The 22,053-nt window shown below is 46.4% G+C and overlaps 1 protein-coding gene across 1 annotated transcript in view; it reads left to right on the forward strand.

Moving 5' to 3' along the window:
* Positions 1–22,053, forward strand: part of SLC18A2 (solute carrier family 18 member A2) — a 226,356-nt gene that overhangs the window by 109,715 nt on the left and 94,588 nt on the right. Inside the window, exons 4-9 of the mRNA XM_073559899.1 lie at positions 13,587–13,645; positions 13,723–13,806; positions 14,451–14,543; positions 15,713–15,802; positions 15,910–15,953; positions 16,038–16,098. Of these exons, the coding sequence (XP_073416000.1) occupies positions 13,587–13,645; positions 13,723–13,806; positions 14,451–14,543; positions 15,713–15,802; positions 15,910–15,953; positions 16,038–16,098 (431 nt within the window). The remainder of the gene's footprint in view (positions 1–13,586; positions 13,646–13,722; positions 13,807–14,450; positions 14,544–15,712; positions 15,803–15,909; positions 15,954–16,037; positions 16,099–22,053) is intronic.

A 22,053-nucleotide genomic window follows, 5' to 3' on the forward strand; every position in this document is an offset into this window, starting at 1 on the left:
GGAAAGTCACTGGTAGAGGAGGATCTGGGGGTAATAATCTGCAGGCACCATAAGATATAGGGGGAGAAAACTAGGAGAGTCACTGGTAGAGGAGGATCTGGGGGTAATAATCTGCAGGTACCATAAGATATAGGGGGAGAAAACTAGGAGAGTCACTGGTAGAGGAGAATCTGGGGGTAATAATCTGCAGGTACCATAAGATATAGGGGGAGAAAAGTAGGAAAGTCACTGGTAGGCCGGCGTCACACTAGAGAGGCATACGGACGAGTGAGAGGCGTTAAAAACAAACATTGCCCACGGACCAGTGATTCTCTGTGGGGCAGCTCCCATCAGCCGTATTTTTGTCGCTTTTTTTACGCTCCGTGCCAATCGCAGCATGCCGGGACTGTCAGCGTACTACGCCCGTAATACGCCAATGCAAGTCTATGGGTGCGCAAAAAATACGGATTACACACGGAACACACGTGTGACCTGCGAGAAATACGCACCCGGTGTCTTTTAGCAAAGCCGGCAATTCAGTGCGCGATACAGTAAACTCACACTGACAGGGTTAATAAAGAAACGAAAGAATAGATATAGACACATAGAAGACATATATATATATATATATACACACGTCACTGAGACACACATATACACTCACTGGCCACTTTATTAGGTACACCATGCTAGTAAGGGGTTGGACCCCCTTTTGCCTTCAGAACTGCCTCAATTCTTCGTGGCAGAGATTCAACAAGGTGCTGGAAGCATTCCTCAGAGATTTTGGACCATATTGACATGATGGCATCACACAGTTGGCGCAGATTTGTCGGCTGCACATCCCTGATGCGAATCTCCCGTTCCACCACATCCCAAAGATGCTCTATTGGATTGAGATCTGGTGACTGAGGAGGCCATTTGAGTACAGTGAACTCATTGTCATGTTCAAGAAACCAATCTGAGATGATTCGAGCTTTATGACATGGCGCATTATCCTGCTGAAAGTAGCCATCAGATGTTGGGTACATTGTGGTCATAAAGGGATGGACATGGTCAGCAACAATACTCAGGTAGGCTGTGGCGTTGCAACGATGCTCAATTGGTACCAAGGGGCCCAAAGAGTGCCAAGAAAAAATTCCCCACACCATGACACCACCACCACCAGCCTGAACCGTTGATACAAGGCAGGATTGATCCATGCTTTCATGTTGTTTACGCCAAATTCTGACCCTACCATCCGAATGTCGCAGCAGAAATCGAGACTCATCAGACCAGGCAACGTTTTTCCAATCTTCTACTGTCCAATTTCGATGAGCTTGTGCAAATTGTAGCCTCAGTTTCCTGTTCTTAGCTGAGAGGAGTGGTACCCAGTGTGGTCTTCTGCTGCTGTAGCCCATCTGCCTCAAAGTTCGACGCACTGTGCGTTCAGAGATGCTCTTCTGCCTACCTTGGTTGTAACGGGTGGCAATTTGAGTCACTGTTGCCTTTCTATCAGCTCGAACCAGTCTGCCCATTCTCCTCTGACCTCTGGCATCAACATGGCATTTCCGGCCACAGAACTGCCGCTCACTGGATTTTTTTTCTTTTTCGGACCATTCTCTGTAAACCCTAGAGATGGTTGTGCGTGAAAATCCCAGTAGATCAGCAGTTTCTGAAATTCTCAGACCAGCCCTTCTGGCACCAACAATCATGCCACGTTCAAAGGCACTCAAATCACCTTTCTTCCCCATACTGATGCTCGGTTTGAACTGCAGGAGATTGTCTTGACCATGTCTACATGCCTAAATGCACTGAGTTGCCGCCATGTGATTGGCTGATTAGAAATTAAGTCTTAACACACAGTTGGACAGGTGTACCTAATAAAGTGGCCAGTGAGTGTATATATATATATATACACACACGTCATTGAGACACACACATATATATATATATATACACACATAGAAGACATATATATATATACACACACACGTCACTGAGACACACATATATATATAAATGTAGAGTGAGCTGGTGCACATTGTTGGATTTATATATATATATATATACACACGTCATTGAGATAAACATATATTTATATTTCTCAGAGTTCTTCACAGCAGAATAGCCGCTAATTCTATTGTCGGCTTCTGTCAAATCCTTCCCCACCCGACATGAGATGACACAGTGTCACATACAGTTAACCATTTCATTTCATGTTTCTTTTATCTGTCCCTGACTATAATTAGATGAGGGTCTGTGTGCAAAATATGGGAGGTGGAGGTGTTAATTTAAGGGGTTAACTCGTAAAAAAAACGCGTGGGCTCCGGCTGTAATTTGTCAACCAGAGAGGTAAAGCAGGTGAGTGAGGGCAGATATTAATAGCCATGAGAGGGACCATGGTTCCCCCCCCCCCCGCTACAAAAATCTGCCCCCAGACACCCCAGATGAGGCGCATCTATAAGAGGTGCCAGTTCTCGCACTTATCCTCTCTATTCCCATTGCCCTGTAGCGGTGGCTCTTGGAAAACTCTGGACATTTCTTCCATCGCTGCGTGTGACAGGCGGGAGACCAGCGATCAGCTGGTAACTAACGTACACAGTGACGCCGCACGCCCAGTATCACACAGGATAGGATTAGATACACGGCTCAGCAGTCAGTATCACACAGGATGGGATTAGATACACGGCTCAGCAGACAGTATCACACAGGATGGGATTAGATACACGGCTCAGCAGTCAGTATCAAACAGGATGGGATTAGATACACAGCTCAGCAGTCAGTATCACACAGGATGGGATTAGATACACGGCTCAGCAGTCAGTATCACACAGGATGGGATTAGATACACGGCTCAGCAGTCAGTATCACACAGGATGGGATTAGATACACGGCTCAGCAGTCAGTATCACACAGGATGGGATTAGATACACGGCTCAGCAGTCAGTATCACACAGGATGGGATTAGATACACGGCTCAGCAGTCAGTATCACACAGGATGGGATTAGATACACGGCTCAGCAGACAGTATCACACAGGATAGGATTAGATACACGGCTCAGCAGTCAGTATCACACAGGATTGGATTAGATACACGGCTCAACAGTCAGTATCAAACAGGATAGGATTAGATACACGGCTCAGCTGTCAGTATCACACAGGATTGGATTAGATACACGGCTCAGCAGTCAGTATCACACAGGAGAGGATTAGATACACGGCTCAGCAGTCAGTATCACACAGGATAGGATTAGATACACAGCTCAACAGTCAGTATCACACAGGATAGGATTAGATACACGGCTCAGCAGTCAGTATCACACAGGAGAGGATTAGATACACAGCTCAGCAGTCAGTATCACACAGGATAGGATTAGATACATGGCTCAGCAGTCAGTATCACACAGGATAGGATTAGATACACGGCTCAACAGTCAGTATCACACAGGATAGGATTAGATACATGGCTCAGCAGTCAGTATCACACAGGATAGGATTAGATACACGGCTCAACAGTCAGTATCACACAGGATAGGATTAGATACACGGCTCAGCAGTCAGTATCACACAGGATTGGATTAGATACACGGCTCAACAGTCAGTATCACAAAGGAGAGGATTAGATACACGGCTCAGCAGTCAGTATCACACAGGATTGGATTAGATACACGGCTCAGCAGTCAGTATCACAAAGGAGAGGATTAGATACACGGCTCAGCAGTCAGTATCACACAGGATAGGATTAGATACACGGCTCAACAGTCAGTATCACAAAGGAGAGGATTAGATACACGGCTCAGCAGTCAGTATCACACAGGAGAGGATTAGATACACAGCTCAGCAGTCAGTATCACACAGGATAGGTTTAGATACACAGCTCAGCAGTCAGTATCACACAGGATAGGATTAGATACACGGCTCAGCAGTCAGTATCACACAGGATAGGATTAGATACACGGCTCAGCAGTCAGTATCACACAGGATAGGATTAGATACACGGCTCAACAGTCAGTATCACACAGGAGAGGATTAGATACACGGCTCAGCTGTCAGTATCACACAGGAGAGGATTAGATACACGGCTCAGCAGTCAGTATCACACAGGAGAGGATTAGATACACGGCTCAGCAGTCAGTATCAAACAGGATAGGATTAGATACACGGCTCAGCAGTTAGTATCACACAGGAGAGGATTAGATACACGGCTCAGCAGTCAGTATCACACAGGATGGGATTAGATACACGGCTCAGCAGTCAGTATCAAACAGGATAGGATTAGATACACGGCTCAGCTGTCAGTATCACACAGGAGAGGATTAGATACACGGCTCAGCAGTCAGTATCACACAGGATAGGATTAGCTACACGGCTCAGCAGTCAGTATCACACAGGATTGGATTAGATACACGGCTCAGCAGTCAGTATCACACAGGAGAGGATTACATACACGGCTCAGCAGTCAGTATCACACAGGAGAGGATTAGATACACGGCTCAGCAGTCAGTATCACACAGGATGGGATTAGATACACGGCTCAGCAGTCAGTATCAAACAGGATAGGATTAGATACACGGCTCAGCTGTCAGTATCACACAGGAGAGGATTAGATACACGGCTCAGCAGTCAGTATCACACAGGATAGGATTAGATACACGGCTCAGCTGTCAGTATCACACAGGAGAGGATTAGATACACGGCTCAGCAGTCAGTATCACACAGGATAGGATTAGATACACGGCTCAGCAGTCAGTATCACACAGGATAGGATTAGATACACGGCTCAACAGTCAGTATCACACAGGATAGGATTAGATACACGGCTCAACAGTCAGTATCACACAGGATAGGATTAGATACACGGCTCAGCAGTCAGTATCACACAGGAGAGGATTAGATAAACGGCTCAGCAGTCAGTATCACACAGGATAGGATTAGATACACGGCTCAGCAGACAGTATCACACAGGATAGGATTAGATACACGGCTCAGCAGTCAGTATCAAACAGGATAGGATTAGATACACGGCTCAGCTGTCAGTATCACACAGGAGAGGATTAGATACACGGCTCAGCAGTCAGTATCACACAGGATAGGATTAGATACACGGCTCAGCAGTCAGTATCACACAGGATAGGATTAGATACACGGCTCAACAGTCAGTATCACACAGGATAGGATTAGATACACGGCTCAACAGTCAGTATCACACAGGATAGGATTAGATACACGGCTCAGCAGTCAGTATCACACAGGAGAGGATTAGATACACGGCTCAGCAGTCAGTATCACACAGGATAGGATTAGATACACGGCTCAGCAGTCAGTATCACACAGGATAGGATTAGATAAACGGCTCAGCAGTCAGTATCACACAGGATAGGATTAGATACACGGCTCAGCAGACAGTATCACACAGGATAGGATTAGATACACGGCTCAGCAGTCAGTATCACACAGGATAGGATTAGATACACAGCTCAGCAGTCAGTATCACACAGGATAGGATTAGATACACGGCTCAGCAGACAGTATCACACAGGATAGGATTAGATACACGGCTCAGCTGCCAGTATCACACAGGAGAGGATTAGATACACGGCTCAGCAGTCAGTATCACACAGGATAGGATTAGCTACACGGCTCAGCAGTCAGTATCACACAGGATTGGATTAGATACACGGCTCAGCAGTCAGTATCACACAGGAGAGGATTACATACACGGCTCAGCAGTCAGTATCACACAGGAGAGGATTAGATACACGGCTCAGCAGTCAGTATCACACAGGATGGGATTAGATACACGGCTCAGCAGTCAGTATCAAACAGGATAGGATTAGATACACGGCTCAGCTGTCAGTATCACACAGGAGAGGATTAGATACACGGCTCAGCAGTCAGTATCACACAGGATAGGATTAGATACACGGCTCAGCAGTCAGTATCACACAGGATAGGATTAGATACACGGCTCAACAGTCAGTATCACACAGGATAGGATTAGATACACGGCTCAACAGTCAGTATCACACAGGATAGGATTAGATACACGGCTCAGCAGTCAGTATCACACAGGAGAGGATTAGATACACGGCTCAGCAGTCAGTATCACACAGGATAGGATTAGATACACGGCTCAGCAGTCAGTATCACACAGGATAGGATTAGATAAACGGCTCAGCAGTCAGTATCACACAGGATAGGATTAGATACACGGCTCAGCAGACAGTATCACACAGGATAGGATTAGATACACGGCTCAGCAGTCAGTATCACACAGGATAGGATTAGATACACAGCTCAGCAGTCAGTATCACACAGGATAGGATTAGATACACGGCTCAGCAGACAGTATCACACAGGATAGGATTAGATACACGGCTCAGCAGTCAGTATCACACAGGAGAGGATTAGACACACAGCTCAGCAGTCAGTATCACAGAGGATAGGATTAGATACACGGCTCAGCAGTCAGTATCACACAGGATAGGATTAGATACACTGCTCAGCTGTCAGCATCACACAGGAGAGGATTAGATACACAGCTCAGCAGTCAGTATCACACAGGATAGGATTAGATACACAGCTCAGCAGTCAGTATCACACAGGATAGGATTAGATACACGGCTCAGCAGTCAGTATCACACAGGATAGGATTAGATACACGGCTCAGCAGTCAGTATCACACAGGATAGGATTAGACACACAGCTCAGCAGTCAGTATCACACAGGATAGGATTAGATACACGGCTCAGCAGTCAGTATCACACAGGATAGGATTAGATACACTGCTCAGCTGTCAGTATCACACAGGAGAGGATTAGATACACAGCTCAGCAGTCAGTATCACACAGGATAGGATTAGATACACAGCTCAGCAGTCAGTATCACACAGGAGAGGATTAGATACACGGCTCAGCAGTCAGGATCACACAGGATATGATTAGATACACGGGTCAGCGGTCAGTATCACACAGGATAGGATTAGATACACGGTTCAGCGGTCGGTATCACACAGGAGAGGATTAGATACACGGCTCAGCAGTCGGTATCACACAGGATAGGATTAGATACACGGCTCAACAGTCAATATCACACAGGATAGGATTAGATACATGGCTCAGCAGTCAGTATCACACAGGATAGGATTAGATACACGGCTCAACAGTCAGTATCACACAGGATAGGATTAGATACACGGCTCAGCAGTCAGTATCACACAGGATAGGATTAGATACATGGCTGAGCAGTCAGTATCACACAGGATAGGATTAGATACACGGCTCAGCAGTCAGTATCACACAGGATAGGATTAGATACATGGCTGAGCAGTCAGTATCACACAGGATAGGATTAGATACACGGCTCAGCAGTCAGTATCACACAGGATAGGATTAGATACATGGCTCAGCAGTCAGTATCACACAGGATAGGATTAGATACACGGCTCAACAGTCAGTATCACACAGGATAGGATTAGATACACGGTTCAGCAGTCAGTATCACACAGGAGAGGATTAGATACACGGCTCAGCAGTGAGTATCACACAGAATAGGATTAGATACATGGCTCAGCAGACAGTATCACACAGGATAGGATTAGATACATGGCTCAGCAGTCAGTATCACACAGGATAGGATTAGATACACGGCTCAGCAGTCAGTATCACACAGGAGAGGATTAGATACACGGCTCAGCAGTCAGTATCACACAGGATAGGATTAGATACATGGCTCAGCAGTCAGTATCACACAGGATAGGATTAGATACATGGCTCAGCAGTCAGTATCACACTGGATAGGATTAGATACACGGCTCAGCAGTCAGTAACACACATGATAGGATTAGGTATTCGGCTCAGCAGACAGTATCACACAGGAGAGGATTAGATACACGGCTCAGCAGTCAGTATCACACAGGAGAGTATTAGATACACGGCTCAGCAGTCAGTATCACACAGGAGAGGATTAGATACACGGCTCAGCAGTCAGTATCACACAGGATAGAATTAGATACACGGCTCAGCAGTCAGTATCACACAGGATAGGATTAGATACACGGCTCAGCAGTTAGTATCACACAGGAGAGGATTAGATACACGGCTCAGCAGTCAGTATCACACAGGATGGGATTAGATACACGGCTCAGCAGTCAGTATCAAACAGGATAGGATTAGATACACGGCTCAGCTGTCAGTATCACACAGGATAGGATTAGATACACGGCTCAGCAGTCAGTATCACACAGGATAGGATTAGATACACGGCTCAGCTGTCAGTATCACACAGGAGAGGATTAGATACACGGCTCAGCAGTCAGTATCACACAGGATGGGATTAGATACACGGCTCAGCAGTCAGTATCAAACAGGATAGGATTAGATACACGGCTCAGCTGTCAGTATCACACAGGATAGAATTAGATACACAGCTCAGCAGTCAGTATTACACAGGATAGGATTAGATACACAGCTCAGAAACAGGATGTGCCAAAGGAGAGGACATTTTCATTCCAAGAATTCCACTCATTCCATCTGATTTGTTTTTTGATTTTACACGCCTTCAGTTTCCAGTTCAACATATACAGTTTTCAACCTGGACAGTGCTAAGGTGCGACCGTCCCGGCTCAAAACCACTGGGGAATGAGATGCTGCTGACGCAGCTTAAGTGACTAGTGGTGACGTCACTGATGCTGCACTCCCTCACAGCCTGAACTGCCCTGAACTCTGGACCATGGGAAAATGCCCGTGCATTTTCCCATGGTTCCTACGTTTATGGGCAAACTATAAAAAAGGAATTGCCATTTTGTAGGGTGTTCAGTCATGGGGACGACAGCTACCATCCATGCTGTGGACTGAATCTTTTCTTTGAGAACTCCCCTCCCCTCATCGACTTGTCATATCTGTGACTGAGAGTAAGTTTCTTACTTTAATCCCTTTTATTTGTAACTGTCTGTACATACTGTATTCTGTCTCCTTTTGTAATATCTTTTGTATTTTTGTAAACACTGTCTATATATTCTGGAGTAAACTTTTAAAATTTACTAGCTTCATTCTCCTTTATCTATCATTGAACCGACCCATACTCCGCGGCAAATTATGCTACCTGTGGGTTGGTTCCTGACCCGAAATAGTCTTTAGTATCAATCGAGGAACTGGTGGCATCAAAGTGTCCTGGTGGTATTGGGAAACTCTGGCAGTGACGGATCAGAGGTTTATGTGTGTGTTTCCTTCTTGAGACGGGTGATATACATACCGCCCTCACTGCAGAGTGCTCGATTGCCAGTATGCAACTAGGCAGCCTTTCCGGTACAGTTCCCTGAATGACCTGAGGGTAAGGGGGCGCCAGAAAGCTGCACGTTCCGAACCGGAATTGAAAGTGTAAACATAAAATGTGGGGATTTAAATATCACCCAACCACATATATAATATATAAATTCCTGACAACTGGTGGCAATCTCCCCCGAATCCCTGATAGTATGTCTTGCTCATTGAGGCGTAATACAGCTTTTCTCTTAGGGAAAGATGATTTCAACCTTGTGGGAGTGTAATACCATTTAGTTCGAAATTGTAAAGCAGGACTAATTTAGAGTGGCATTAGTTGTAGCTGTATAAATAAGTTGAAAGTGAATCAGGCGTTGTCAGGTTGCCGCTGTTACACTGATTAAAATGATTACTGGGATGGAGAAATCTGTCTTGTGTTTCTTTTTTAATCTGTGTTTGAATTTTTAAGTTGAAGGGAATCTGTCACCCCATTTTAGCCCTATCAGCTGCCGGCACCGCCATCAGGGGCTTATCTACAGCATTCTGTAATGAATTCTGTGATGCTGTAGATAAGCCCCAATGTAACCTGAAAGAGAAGAAAAACGAGTTAGATTATACTCACCGGGGGTCGGTCCGGTCTTGGTCCAATGGGTGTCGTGGTCCGGCGCCTCCCATCTCCCGTCGCGGCTCTGGCGTACTTTGCCTGCCCTGTTGAGGACAGATAAAGTACTGCAGTGCGCAGGCGCCGGACCTCTCTGACCCGGTCCGGCGATTGCGCACTGCAGTACTCTGCTCTACAGAGCAGTGTGCCTGCGCCAGAGCCGCGATGGGAAGCAAAGAAGAGGACGTCATCGCTACAAGATGGGAGGCACCGGACCGCCTCTGGGTGAATATAATATAACTCGTTTTTCTTCTCTTTCAGGTTATCTACAGCATTACAGAATGCATTACAGAATGCTGTAGATAAGCCCCTGATGGCGGTGCCGGCAGCTGATAGTCGAAAAATGGGGTGACAGATTCCCTTTAATGAGATGCTTCATGCCAGACAAACAGAAGTTTCTGATTCTGGGCTCCCCCTGCAGTCTGTGTCAGAGGGTGGTCTGTGTTGGCACGGTAATAAATTGTGTTATTTCCAGCTTTACAGAAGGACGATAACACCATAGAAATGATAAGAATAATAGGCCTCAGTTACCACAACTGTCTACAAGGAAAACTGTTGCTCATAGCAACCAATCACAGCTCCGCTTTCATCTTTTAAATATGTCTGTTGAAATAAAAGTTGCTTAGTGTAACCTGTTGTGGTCAAGAAAATGTGACTATGAAATAGATAGATATTTATTATATACTAGCTGAAGAGCCCGGCGCTGCCCGGGCATAGTAACTAACTGCGGTTAGTTATAACAAATTATAATTATCCACCATCCCATAGTCCCATGCCCATATACCCATCATACATATCCTCCATCCCATAGTCCCATGCCCGTATACCCATCATACACATCCTCCATCTCATAGTCCCATGCCCATATACCCATCATACATATCCTCCATCTCATAGTCCCATGCCCGTATACCCATCATACACATCCTCCATCTCATAGTCCCATGCCCATATACCCATCATACATATCCTCCATCTCATAGTCCCATGCCCGTATACCCATCATACACATCCTCCATCCCATAGTCCCGTGCCCATATACTCATCATACATATCCTCCATCCCACAGTCCCGTGCCCATATACCCATCATACATATCCTCCATCCCATAGTCCCGTGCCCATATACCCATCACACACCCTCCATCCCATAGTCCCGTGCCCATATACTCATCATACACATCCTCCATCCCATAGTCCCGTGCCCATATACCCATCATACATATCCTCCATCCCATAGTCCCATGCCCGTATACCCATCATACATATCCTCCATCCCATAGTCCCGTGCCCATATACCCATCATACATATCCTCCATCCCATAGTCCCGTGCCCATATACCCATCACACATCCTCCATCCCATAGTCCCGTGCCCATAAACCCATCACATATCCTCCATCCCATAGTCCCATGTGCATATACTCATCACACATCCTCCATCCCATAGTCCCATGCCCATATACCCATCACACATCCTCCATCCCATAGTCAACCATTGTGACATTATAACGAGGGGCGGGGCTTGATACGCACACACTGTTTCCCCAGTATGCAAATAGGGGCATTATGACATCATAATGAGGGGCGGGGCTTGCAACCTATGATGACATCAGCGTCGCCATGGCAACCATTGTGGCATCATAATGAAGGGCGGGGCTTGATACGCACACACTGTTTCCCCAGTATGCAAATAGGGGCATTATGACATCATAATGAGGGGCGGGGCTTGACACGCACACACTTTTTCCCCAGTATGTAGATAGGGGCAAAATTGTTTGGTGAATTGGAACGCACGGGGTTAAAATTTCGCCTCACAACATAGTTTAGGACGCTCTCGGGGTCCAGACGTGTGACTGTGCCAAATTTTGTGGCTGTAGCTGCGACGGTGCGGATGCCTATCCCGGACATACACACACACACACGCACACACACGCACACATACATACATACATTGACACTTTGAGCTTTATATAGTAGATAGATATATTTGATTAGATATTTATTATTTAAGTATATATTAGATATTTGCTATACGGGGCTTTGCGTGTGGAGTGAGTGTGGCTATGTGGAGTGGGCGTGGCTTGATACATACACACACATACACTTAGTTTTATGTATATAGATTTTGCACACCGTGTAGAAACACTGCCACCTGATTCATATCATAACCTGCAGCGCTTTCACTTGACCCAAATCACCCCTCAGATGTGTCATCTGATACATATTACAGCTCAACTCTATCAATTGATGCATATCACATCTTCAAATCTGTCACCTGATGCATCTTACAGCTCAGATCTGTCACCGGATACATATCATATCCTGCAGCTCTGTCACCTAACCCATATCACCTCCTCAGATCTGTCAGCTGATGCATCTTACAGCTCAGATCTGTCACCTGATACGTATCACATCTTCAGATTTGTCACCTGATAGATATCCTCTCCTCAGATCAGTCACCTGATACATATCACCTCCTCAGATCTGTCAGCTGATGCATCTTACAGCTCAGATCTGTCACCTGATACGTATCACATCATCAGATTTGTCACCTGATAGATATCCCCTCCTCAGATCTGTCACCGGATACATATCATATCCTGCAGCTCGGTCACCTAACCAATATCACCTCCTCAGGTCTGTCACCTGATACATACTACAGCTCAGATCTGTCACCTGATACGTATCACATCTTCAGATTTGTCACCTGATATATATCCCCTCCTCAGATCTGTTACCTGATGCATATCTGTTGTGATTGTGTAACAACTCACGCGGGAAAATAGGTAAAACACTAGAAACTGCAATTGACCCAGCTGGTTCCTGTACAGACTAGAGATATTGACCCTGCAGTGCCTAGTGGTTCCTACTCGGGCTGGAAAAGCCCTAACAACAGGCTGAACGAAGGCAGCTTGGACCTGTGCTGCCTGGAATGAATCGAGTGCTTCACATTCCTCCTAAAGAACCAGAATGCGACTTGCCTTCAGAAGGGAAGGAGTACTGAGATACGAAGAGATTCCAGACTGAGTAAAACAAACCACGAAATACAAAATGGGAGATAAGGTGTGTACTGCTAGAGAGTATGAGGCCTACTTCCCAAACAAGAAACAAAAGATTGGTGAAGTGTAAAGAACATTATCATCAGAGAGATAAACCCTAGCTGGCCTTTCACTGACAGCATAAACAACGGCAGTATGGCTGGTCATCCAAAGGAGACTATCACCAGGAGGAAATACCAGCAGGAAAAAGTATATAAAGCTGCACCAGAAAGGTGATAAGGCAGACAAATGAGTAACTGAAAACAACTGTTAATCTAAAAATACTAAATCAAGGACAACAGACAATAAACACCCAGAGAAAATATGTAACTTAAGTGGCTAAGTAGATGGAGAAGCCACCACAAAGCACAGGCCCAAGGGTTCAAACCCAGACGCAAGACAATATCACATTCTCAGATCTATCATCTGATGATACAGATCACATCTTCAGACCTGTCAGTTCATACATATGACATCTCCTATCCATTGCCTGATGTCTATCATATCTCAGATCTGTCACCCAACACAGATCATAACCTGCATCTCTTCTCACATCTGTCACCTGATATACATCACATCTCAGATCTGTCACTTGATCGTTATCCTTTCCAGGAGCGCTGTATCCTGATGTACACACTATTCTTCTCTCATCATATATTTTGTACAGGGTTGGATATCAGATCCCTATGTTCGCTGGATTCTGTATCATGTTCCTCTCCACAATCAGTAAGTATCCAGGGGTGGATGATGTCAGTCTATTATTATTCTAGTGTTACATACATGTGCCCATCCTCTCTCCATAGTGTTCGCTTTCTCCGGGACGTACACATTACTGTTCATTGCGAGATCACTGCAGGGAATCGGCTCATCCTGCTCATCTGTGGCAGGTAGGTGTCATATCTCACATATGTTATACCAATCAGGTTTTTGGGGCATGGGGTACTTGGTTGGTTGTCTTAATTCCTGGAAGTTCCTGGTACTGACGAAAAGGACCTACATAACCCCAAGCCCGAGCCTCCTCAGTGCTGCTCCACATGGAAGAATGGATGTGTATCTGTCAGAGCTGTCCTAGACCAATCTGGGGACTGGAGGTGATCGCTCCCAAGGGCCAGATCGCCAATGACAGCTTCAATTAGCCTTTATACGTGGTTGACTATCAGACTGGGGTTGCTCCTAGGTTTCTTGCAGACAGCAGACAATCCAGACCGAGGAAAACAAGAAGGCGACAACAAAAAAATAATTTGGACAATGAACACCCCGATCCCTCTGTTATTGGAGTGTCTATAAAGTGGTCACTTGGGCGGGTCAGGATCTTGTTGGAAAGTGCTGTGCGTGTGCACATTCTGCTCATAGACAAGTTCATGCAAGAGTCTGTAGCCCTCAAGGTTCCTTATTTCATCTCTTCTGAGTTTTTAATTTCCTCCATTTCCTCATAAAGGTCAGAGCTCCAGAGTCGGGAAGGAGGATTATAGCTCAGAGCAGCAACGGCACGGAGGGAGCGGAGCCTCTAATCCATGTGTTTACCCCGCAGGTATGGGGATGCTCGCCAGTGTGTACACGGATGACGAGGAGCGAGGCAACGCCATGGGGATTGCGCTGGGAGGACTTGCTATGGGAGTACTGGGTCAGTCCATCATGACTTCTCGCTATTTAATAAGATGTCCTTCTTTTCCCTCCCTAAAACCTTTCGTTTCTTGAACTTTTTGTATTTATTGTTTTGTACTTTGATTCGTCTTCTCCTTTGAGCTTTTCGGGTTGGTGGGTTATCACTCAGACTTTACCTTTGGTTTGGTTGATGGAGCGGGAAGATGAGGACACAGGTGGGCTTGTTAGAGTGGTTGGGGATGCCGATGATGCAGTGGAGCAGGGAGCACAGGGTCACTATATTGCCAGAGGGATCTCCAGGATGGTCTCCATTCTTCTCTGACATCTCATTGCTGCACACACAGAATCGATTTGGCTTTTCCAACTTTCAGAGCAGACGTTTCCATTCTTGCATTGCCTATAGGTTTTCAGGCAAAGAACTCTGTGAGAGGGTCCTCCCTACATGGGTGGTAGGTCCTAGTGACGTAGGTGAAGGGTTCCATCAAAGGAGGATGCAAGGGTTCATATCCAGAGAGTTTGAGGGTCCCTCATGCATTGGTAGCAGACGCTATAGAGAATATGGAGAATCCCGTTGTTATAGTGTGATAGGAACCCAGTACATTGCAGGAAGGCGCTTTGTGGGTCTAAACATTCATTATTTCAGGACTTCATCTGAGTCAGTTCTTGGTTCCTCCTTATTTTGATGACAGGTTTCCTCTCAAGAAGATGGAGGAATACCTCTTATTCTAGATTACACCATTTCTCTGTCACTGGGGAGACATTATCATGAGTGTTCTAGGCTCCTCCATTGCTGGGGAGACTTTATCATGAGACACTCTTGACTCCTCTGTTGCTGGAGAGACATTATCTTGAGAAATTTCTAGGCTCTTCAGTTGCTGAGGAGACATTATCATAAGACACTCTTCATTCCTGTGTTGCTGGAGAGACTTAATCGTGAGGCAGTTGTAGGTTCCTTCTTTGCTGGAGAGGTTTTATCAGGAGACAGTTCCAGGTTTCTCCATTGCTGAGGAGACTTTATCATGAGTCACTCACTCTTCATTCCTCTGTTGCTGGAGAGTCTTAATCATGAGACAGGTCTGCGCTCCTCAATGTGTTGGTGATTAGGTTTCCGACATTGTCTCGATGTCCGACATCACTGGAGATATTGTCGCCATTATTATCTGTTGTTTTTCTCTTCTCTCCTCGCAGTGGGACCTCCGTTTGGAAGCATCTTGTATGAGTTTGTGGGGAAGACGGCTCCGTTCCTGGTGCTCGCAGTGCTGGTTCTCTTTGATGGAGGTTGCGATTATTAGATTTGATTCTTCTTATCAGCCAAATGATGATATGTAATAGAAAAGATTGTGTCTAATATCCCCAGTGTATTCTAATGTCTCCTCTGTCCTCAGCTCTTCAGCTCTTCATCCTTCAACCTTCTAGAGTTCAGCCAGAGGTGAGTCCACGGAGGACGCGGAGGAGCGCAGCGATGGCCAGGATACAACCGCATCCTCAGACTAATGTCCTCCTATTCTTCTAGAGTCAGACGGGGACATCACTATTCACCCTCCTGAGAGACCCGTACATCATCATTGCAGCAGGTACTCGCAGTATATAGATGTCACACGGGGGAGCGGGCCCTACACTCTGTCTCTATGGAAGAAAGTATCTGCCCCCCACATCCACCTCCGGGGGCTTCACTGTCCTCATCTACTGTACATCTATAGACATTAATATGGAGGAAAGTATGTGCCCCCCACATCCACCTCCGGGGGCTTCACTGTCCTCATCTACATCCATAGACATTAATATGGAAAAAGTATGTGCCCTCCACATCCACCTCCGGGGGCTTCTCTGTCCTCATCTACCTCCATAGACATTAATATGGAGGAAAGTATGTGCCCCCCACATCCTCCGGGGGCTTCACTGTCCTCATCTACCTCCATAGACATTAATATGGAGAAAGTATGCGCCCCCCACATCCACCTCCGGGGGCTTCTCTGTCTTCATCTACCTCCATAGACATTAATATGGAGAAAGTATGTGCCCCCCACATTCACCTCCGGGGGCTTCTCTGTCCTCATCTACATCCATAGACATTAATATGGAGAAAGTATGTGCCCCCCGCATCCACCTCCGGGGGCTTCACTGTCCTCATCTACATCCATAGACAATAATATGGAGGAAAGTATGTGCCCCCCCACATCCACCTCCGGGGGCTTCACTGTCCTCATCTACATCCATAGACATTAATATGGAGGAAGTATGTGTCCCCCACATCCACCTCCGGGGGCTTCACTGTCCTCATCTACAGTTAGGTCCATATACATTTGGAGAGAGACAACATTTTTCTAATTTTGGTTCTAGACATTACCACAATGAATTTTAAACAAAACAGTTCAGATGCAGCTGACGTTCCGACTTTCAGCTTTCATTTGAGGGTGTCCACATTAACATTGGATGAAGGGTTTAGGAGTTTCAGCTCATTAACATGGGCCAGCCTGTTTTTAAAGGGACCAAAAGTAATTGGACAGATTAAATAATTGTAAATAAAATGTTCATTTCTAGTACTTGCTTGAAAACCCTTTGTTGGCAATGACTGCCTGAAGTCTTGAACTCATCGACATCGCCAGACGCTTTGATTCCTCCTATTTGATGCTCTGCCAGGCCTTCACTGCGGTGGTTTTCAGTTGCTGTTTGTTTTTGGGCCTTTCTGTCTGAAGTTTAGTCTTTAACAAGTGAAATGCATGCTTAATTGGGTTGAGCTCAGGTGACTGACTAGGCCATTCCAGAATATTCCACTTCTTTGCTTTAATAAACTCCTGGGTTGCTTTCACTCCTGGGGTCAGCAGAGCAATGGTGACTTTTCATAGAAACATAGAATGGTAGCATTGGAAGGGACCTCTAGGGTCATCGTGTGCAACCCCCTGCTCAGCTCTATGCTTCTCTTAATACATCTTAGATCTCTTTTTGCGTTTTTGCTGCTGCATCACACTGTTGACTCATGTGCAGTCTGTGATCTGTTAGTATACCCAAGTTTTTTTCACATGTGCTGTTGCTTAGTTCTATTCCTCCCATTCTATAGATGTAATTTTTTTTTTTGTCCAGATGTAGGATTTTGCATTTTCCCTTTTAAATGCCATTCTATTAGCTGCTGCCCTTAGTTCCAGTTTGTTTAGATCCTTCTGAATCCTCTCTCTCTCTTCTCTAGTATTAGCTATCCCTCCTAACTTTGTGTCGTCAGCAAATTTTATCAGTTTACCCTCAATTCCTTCATCTTAATAATTGATAAAGATGTTGATCAACACTGGGTTCAGGACAGAGCATTGTGGTTCCCCACTTGTAACACTGGGGCCAGGACACAGCCTTGTAGTACCCCACTTGTAACACTGGGGCCAGGACAGAGCTTTGTGGTACCCCACATTAAACACTTTTTCAATTGGAAGTGCAACCATTTATCACCACTCTTTGAGTATGATCACTGAGCCAGTTATGAATCCACCTAAACGTAGACTTGTCAATCCCATACTTGGTCATTTTTTTTGATAAGGATAGTATGAGATACTTTATCAAATGCTTTGCTGAAGTCGAGATATACTATATCTTCCACATTTCCCTGATCAACCCAGTCAGTGATTCATCATAGAAGGAAATCAGATGAGTCTGGCATCACTTGTTTGGTACAAACCCATGCTGGCTCTGGTTAATTACCATATTCTTATCCAAGTACTTACATATATGCCGTGTAATAATTTGTTCACAGATATACTGGTATAGAAGTAAGCCTCACTAGCCTGTAATTTCCTGGCTTCGTCTTCTTCCCTTTTTTGAGGATAGGGACAACATTTGCCCTTCTCCAATCTTCTGAGACTTCTTCTGTTTTCCTGGATTTTTCAAAGATTCTGGCTAGTGGTTCTTCAGTTTTCTCTGCCATCTCTTTCAGTTCCCTAGGATGTAATTCATCTGGACCAGGAGATTTACACTCATGTAAATTCGCTAAGTGTTTCCTCACTATCTTTCTGTTTATAGATATCCTGGATTCTTCTATTCCCTTAATAGGACAGTGAAGAACAGTTGATGTTACATTTCCTTTCTGAGAGAAAACAAATGCAAAATAGGAATTTAAAAGATAGGCTTCTCAACATCATTTCTTACCACTTCACCCTTTTCATCTGTTAAAAATCCTATAGCATCTTTGACTTTTGACATACCCCATAATCCTTTATTATTGCCTTTGACGTCTCTTGCAAGCCTTAATTCATTGTCAGCTTTACTTATCTGATTCCTGCCCTGCAGGTTCTGCAGACAGCATTATATTCTTCTTTAGATATGCCTCGCTCTTTCCATTTGATAAACATCATCCCACCAGCCAGAGTCACCGGACTACTACCCCTAATATCCCACATCATCCCGTCAGCCAGATCCACCGGACTATTACCCCTAATATCCCACATCATCCCGTCAGCCAGAGCCACCGGACTACTACCACTAATATCCCATATCATCCCATCAGCCAGAGCCACCGGACTACTACCCATAATATCCCACATCATCCCGTCAGCCAGAGCCACCGGACTACTACCACTAATATCCCACATCATCCCATCAGCCAGAGCCACCGGACTACTACCCCTAATATCCCACATCATCCCATCAGCCAAAGCCACCGGACTACTACCCCTAATATCCCACATCATCCCGTCAGCCAGAGCCACCGGACTACTACCCCTAATATCCCACATCATCCCATCAGCCAGAGCCACCGGACTACTACCCCTAATATCCCACATCATCCCGTCAGCCAGAGCCACCGGACTACTACCCCTAATATCCCACATCATCCCGTCAGCCAGCGCTACCGGACTACTACCCCTAATATCCCACATCATCCCGTCAGCCAGCGCTACCGGACTACTACCCCTAATATCCCACATCATCCTGTCAGCCAGAGTCACCGGACTACTACCACTAATATCCCTCATCATCCCGTCAGCCAGAGTCACCGGACTACTACCACTAATATCCCACATCATCCTGTCAGCCAGCGCTACCGGACTACTACCCCTAATATCCCACATCATCCCGTCAGCCAGCGCTACCGGACTACTACCCCTAATATCCCACATCATCCTGTCAGCCAGAGTCACCGGACTACTACCACTAATATCCCTCATCATCCCGTCAGCCAGAGTCACCGGACTACTACCCCTAATATCCCACATCATCCTGTCAGCCAGCGCTACCGGACTACTACCCCTAATATCCCACATCATCCCGTCTGCCAGAGCCACCGGACTACTACCACTAATATCCCTCATCATTCCATCAGCCAGAGTCACCGGACTACTACCACTAATATCCCACATCATCCCATCAGCCAGCGCTACCGGACTACTACCCCTAATATCCCACATCATCCTGTCAGCCAGAGTCACCGGACTACTACCACTAATATCCCTCATCATCCCGTCAGCCAGAGTCACCGGACTACTACCCCTAATATCCCACATCATCCTGTCAGCCAGCGCTACCGGACTACTACCCCTAATATCCCACATCATCCCGTCTGCCAGAGCCACCGGACTACTACCACTAATATCCCTCATCATTCCATCAGCCAGAGTCACCGGACTACTACCACTAATATCCCACATCATCCCATCAGCCAGCGCTACCGGACTACTACCACTAATATCCCTCATCATCCCGTTAGCCAGAGCCACCGGACTACTACCCCTAATATCCCACATCATCCCATCAGCCAGAGCCACCGGACTACTACCCCTAATATCCCACATCATCCCATCAGCCAGAGTCACCGGACTACTACCACTAATATCCCTCATCATCCCGTTAGCCAGAGCCACCGGACTACTACCCCTAATATCCCACATCATCCCATCAGCCAGAGTCACCGGACTACTACCCCTAATATCCCACATCATCCCATCAGCCAGAGCCACCGGACTACTACCCCTAATATCCCACATCATCCCATCAGCCAGAGCCACCGGACTACTACCCCTAATATCCCACATCATTCCATCAGCCAGAGTCACCGGACTACTACCACTAATATCCCACATCATCCCATCAGCCAGCGCTACCGGACTACTACCACTAATATCCCTCATCATCCCGTTAGCCAGAGCCACCGGACTACTACCCCTAATATCCCACATCATCCCATCAGCCAGAGCCACCGGACTACTACCCCTAATATCCCACATCATCCCATCAGCCAGAGCCACCGGACTACTACCCCTAATATCCCACATCATCCCATCAGCCAGAGTCACCGGACTACTACCACTAATATCCCACATCATCCCATCAGCCAGAGCCACCGGACTACTACTCCTAATATCCCACATCATCCCATCAGCCAGAGCCACCGGACTACTACCCCTAATATCCCACATCATCCCATCAGCCAGAGTCACCGGACTACTACCACTAATATCCCTCATCATCCCGTTAGCCAGAGCCACCGGACTACTACCCCTAATATCCCACATCATCCCATCAGCCAGAGTCACCGGACTACTACCCCTAATATCCCACATCATCCCATCAGCCAGAGCCACCGGACTACTACCCCTAATATCCCACATCATCCCATCAGCCAGAGCCACCGGACTACTACCCCTAATATCCCACATCATTCCATCAGCCAGAGTCACCGGACTACTACCACTAATATCCCACATCATCCCATCAGCCAGCGCTACCGGACTACTACCACTAATATCCCTCATCATCCCGTTAGCCAGAGCCACCGGACTACTACCCCTAATATCCCACATCATCCCATCAGCCAGAGCCACCGGACTACTACCCCTAATATCCCACATCATCCCATCAGCCAGAGCCACCGGACTACTACCCCTAATATCCCACATCATCCCATCAGCCAGAGTCACCGGACTACTACCACTAATATCCCACATCATCCCATCAGCCAGAGCCACCGGACTACTACCCCTAATATCTCACATCATCCCATCAGCCAGAGTCACCGGACTACTACCACTAATATCCCTCATCATTCCATCAGCCAGAGTCACCGGACTACTACCACTAATATCCCACATCATCCCGTCAGCCAGCGCTACCGGACTACTACCCCTAATATCCCACATCATCCTGTCAGCCAGCGCTACCGGACTACTACCCCTAATATCCCACATCATCCTGTCAGCCAGAGTCACCGGACTACTACCCCTAATATCCCACATCATCCCGTCAGCCAGAGCCACCGGACTACTACCCCTAATATCCCTCATCATTCCATCAGCCAGAGCCACCGGACTACTACCACTAATATCCCTCATCATCCCGTCAGCCAGAGCCACCGGACTACTACCACTAATATCCCTCATCATTCCATCAGCCAGAGCCACCGGACTACTACCCCTAATATCCCACATCATCCCGTCAGCCAGAGCCACCGGACTACTACCCCTAATATCCCACATCATCCCGTCAGCCAGAGCCACCGGACTACTACCACTAATATCCCTCATCATTCCATCAGCCAGAGTCACCGGACTACT

The sequence above is a fragment of the Dendrobates tinctorius genome, unplaced genomic scaffold (genome assembly GCF_039654945.1).
Source record: "Dendrobates tinctorius isolate UK_male_01 unplaced genomic scaffold, ASM3965494v1 ptg000279l, whole genome shotgun sequence".
NCBI lineage: Eukaryota > Metazoa > Chordata > Amphibia > Anura > Dendrobatidae > Dendrobates > Dendrobates tinctorius.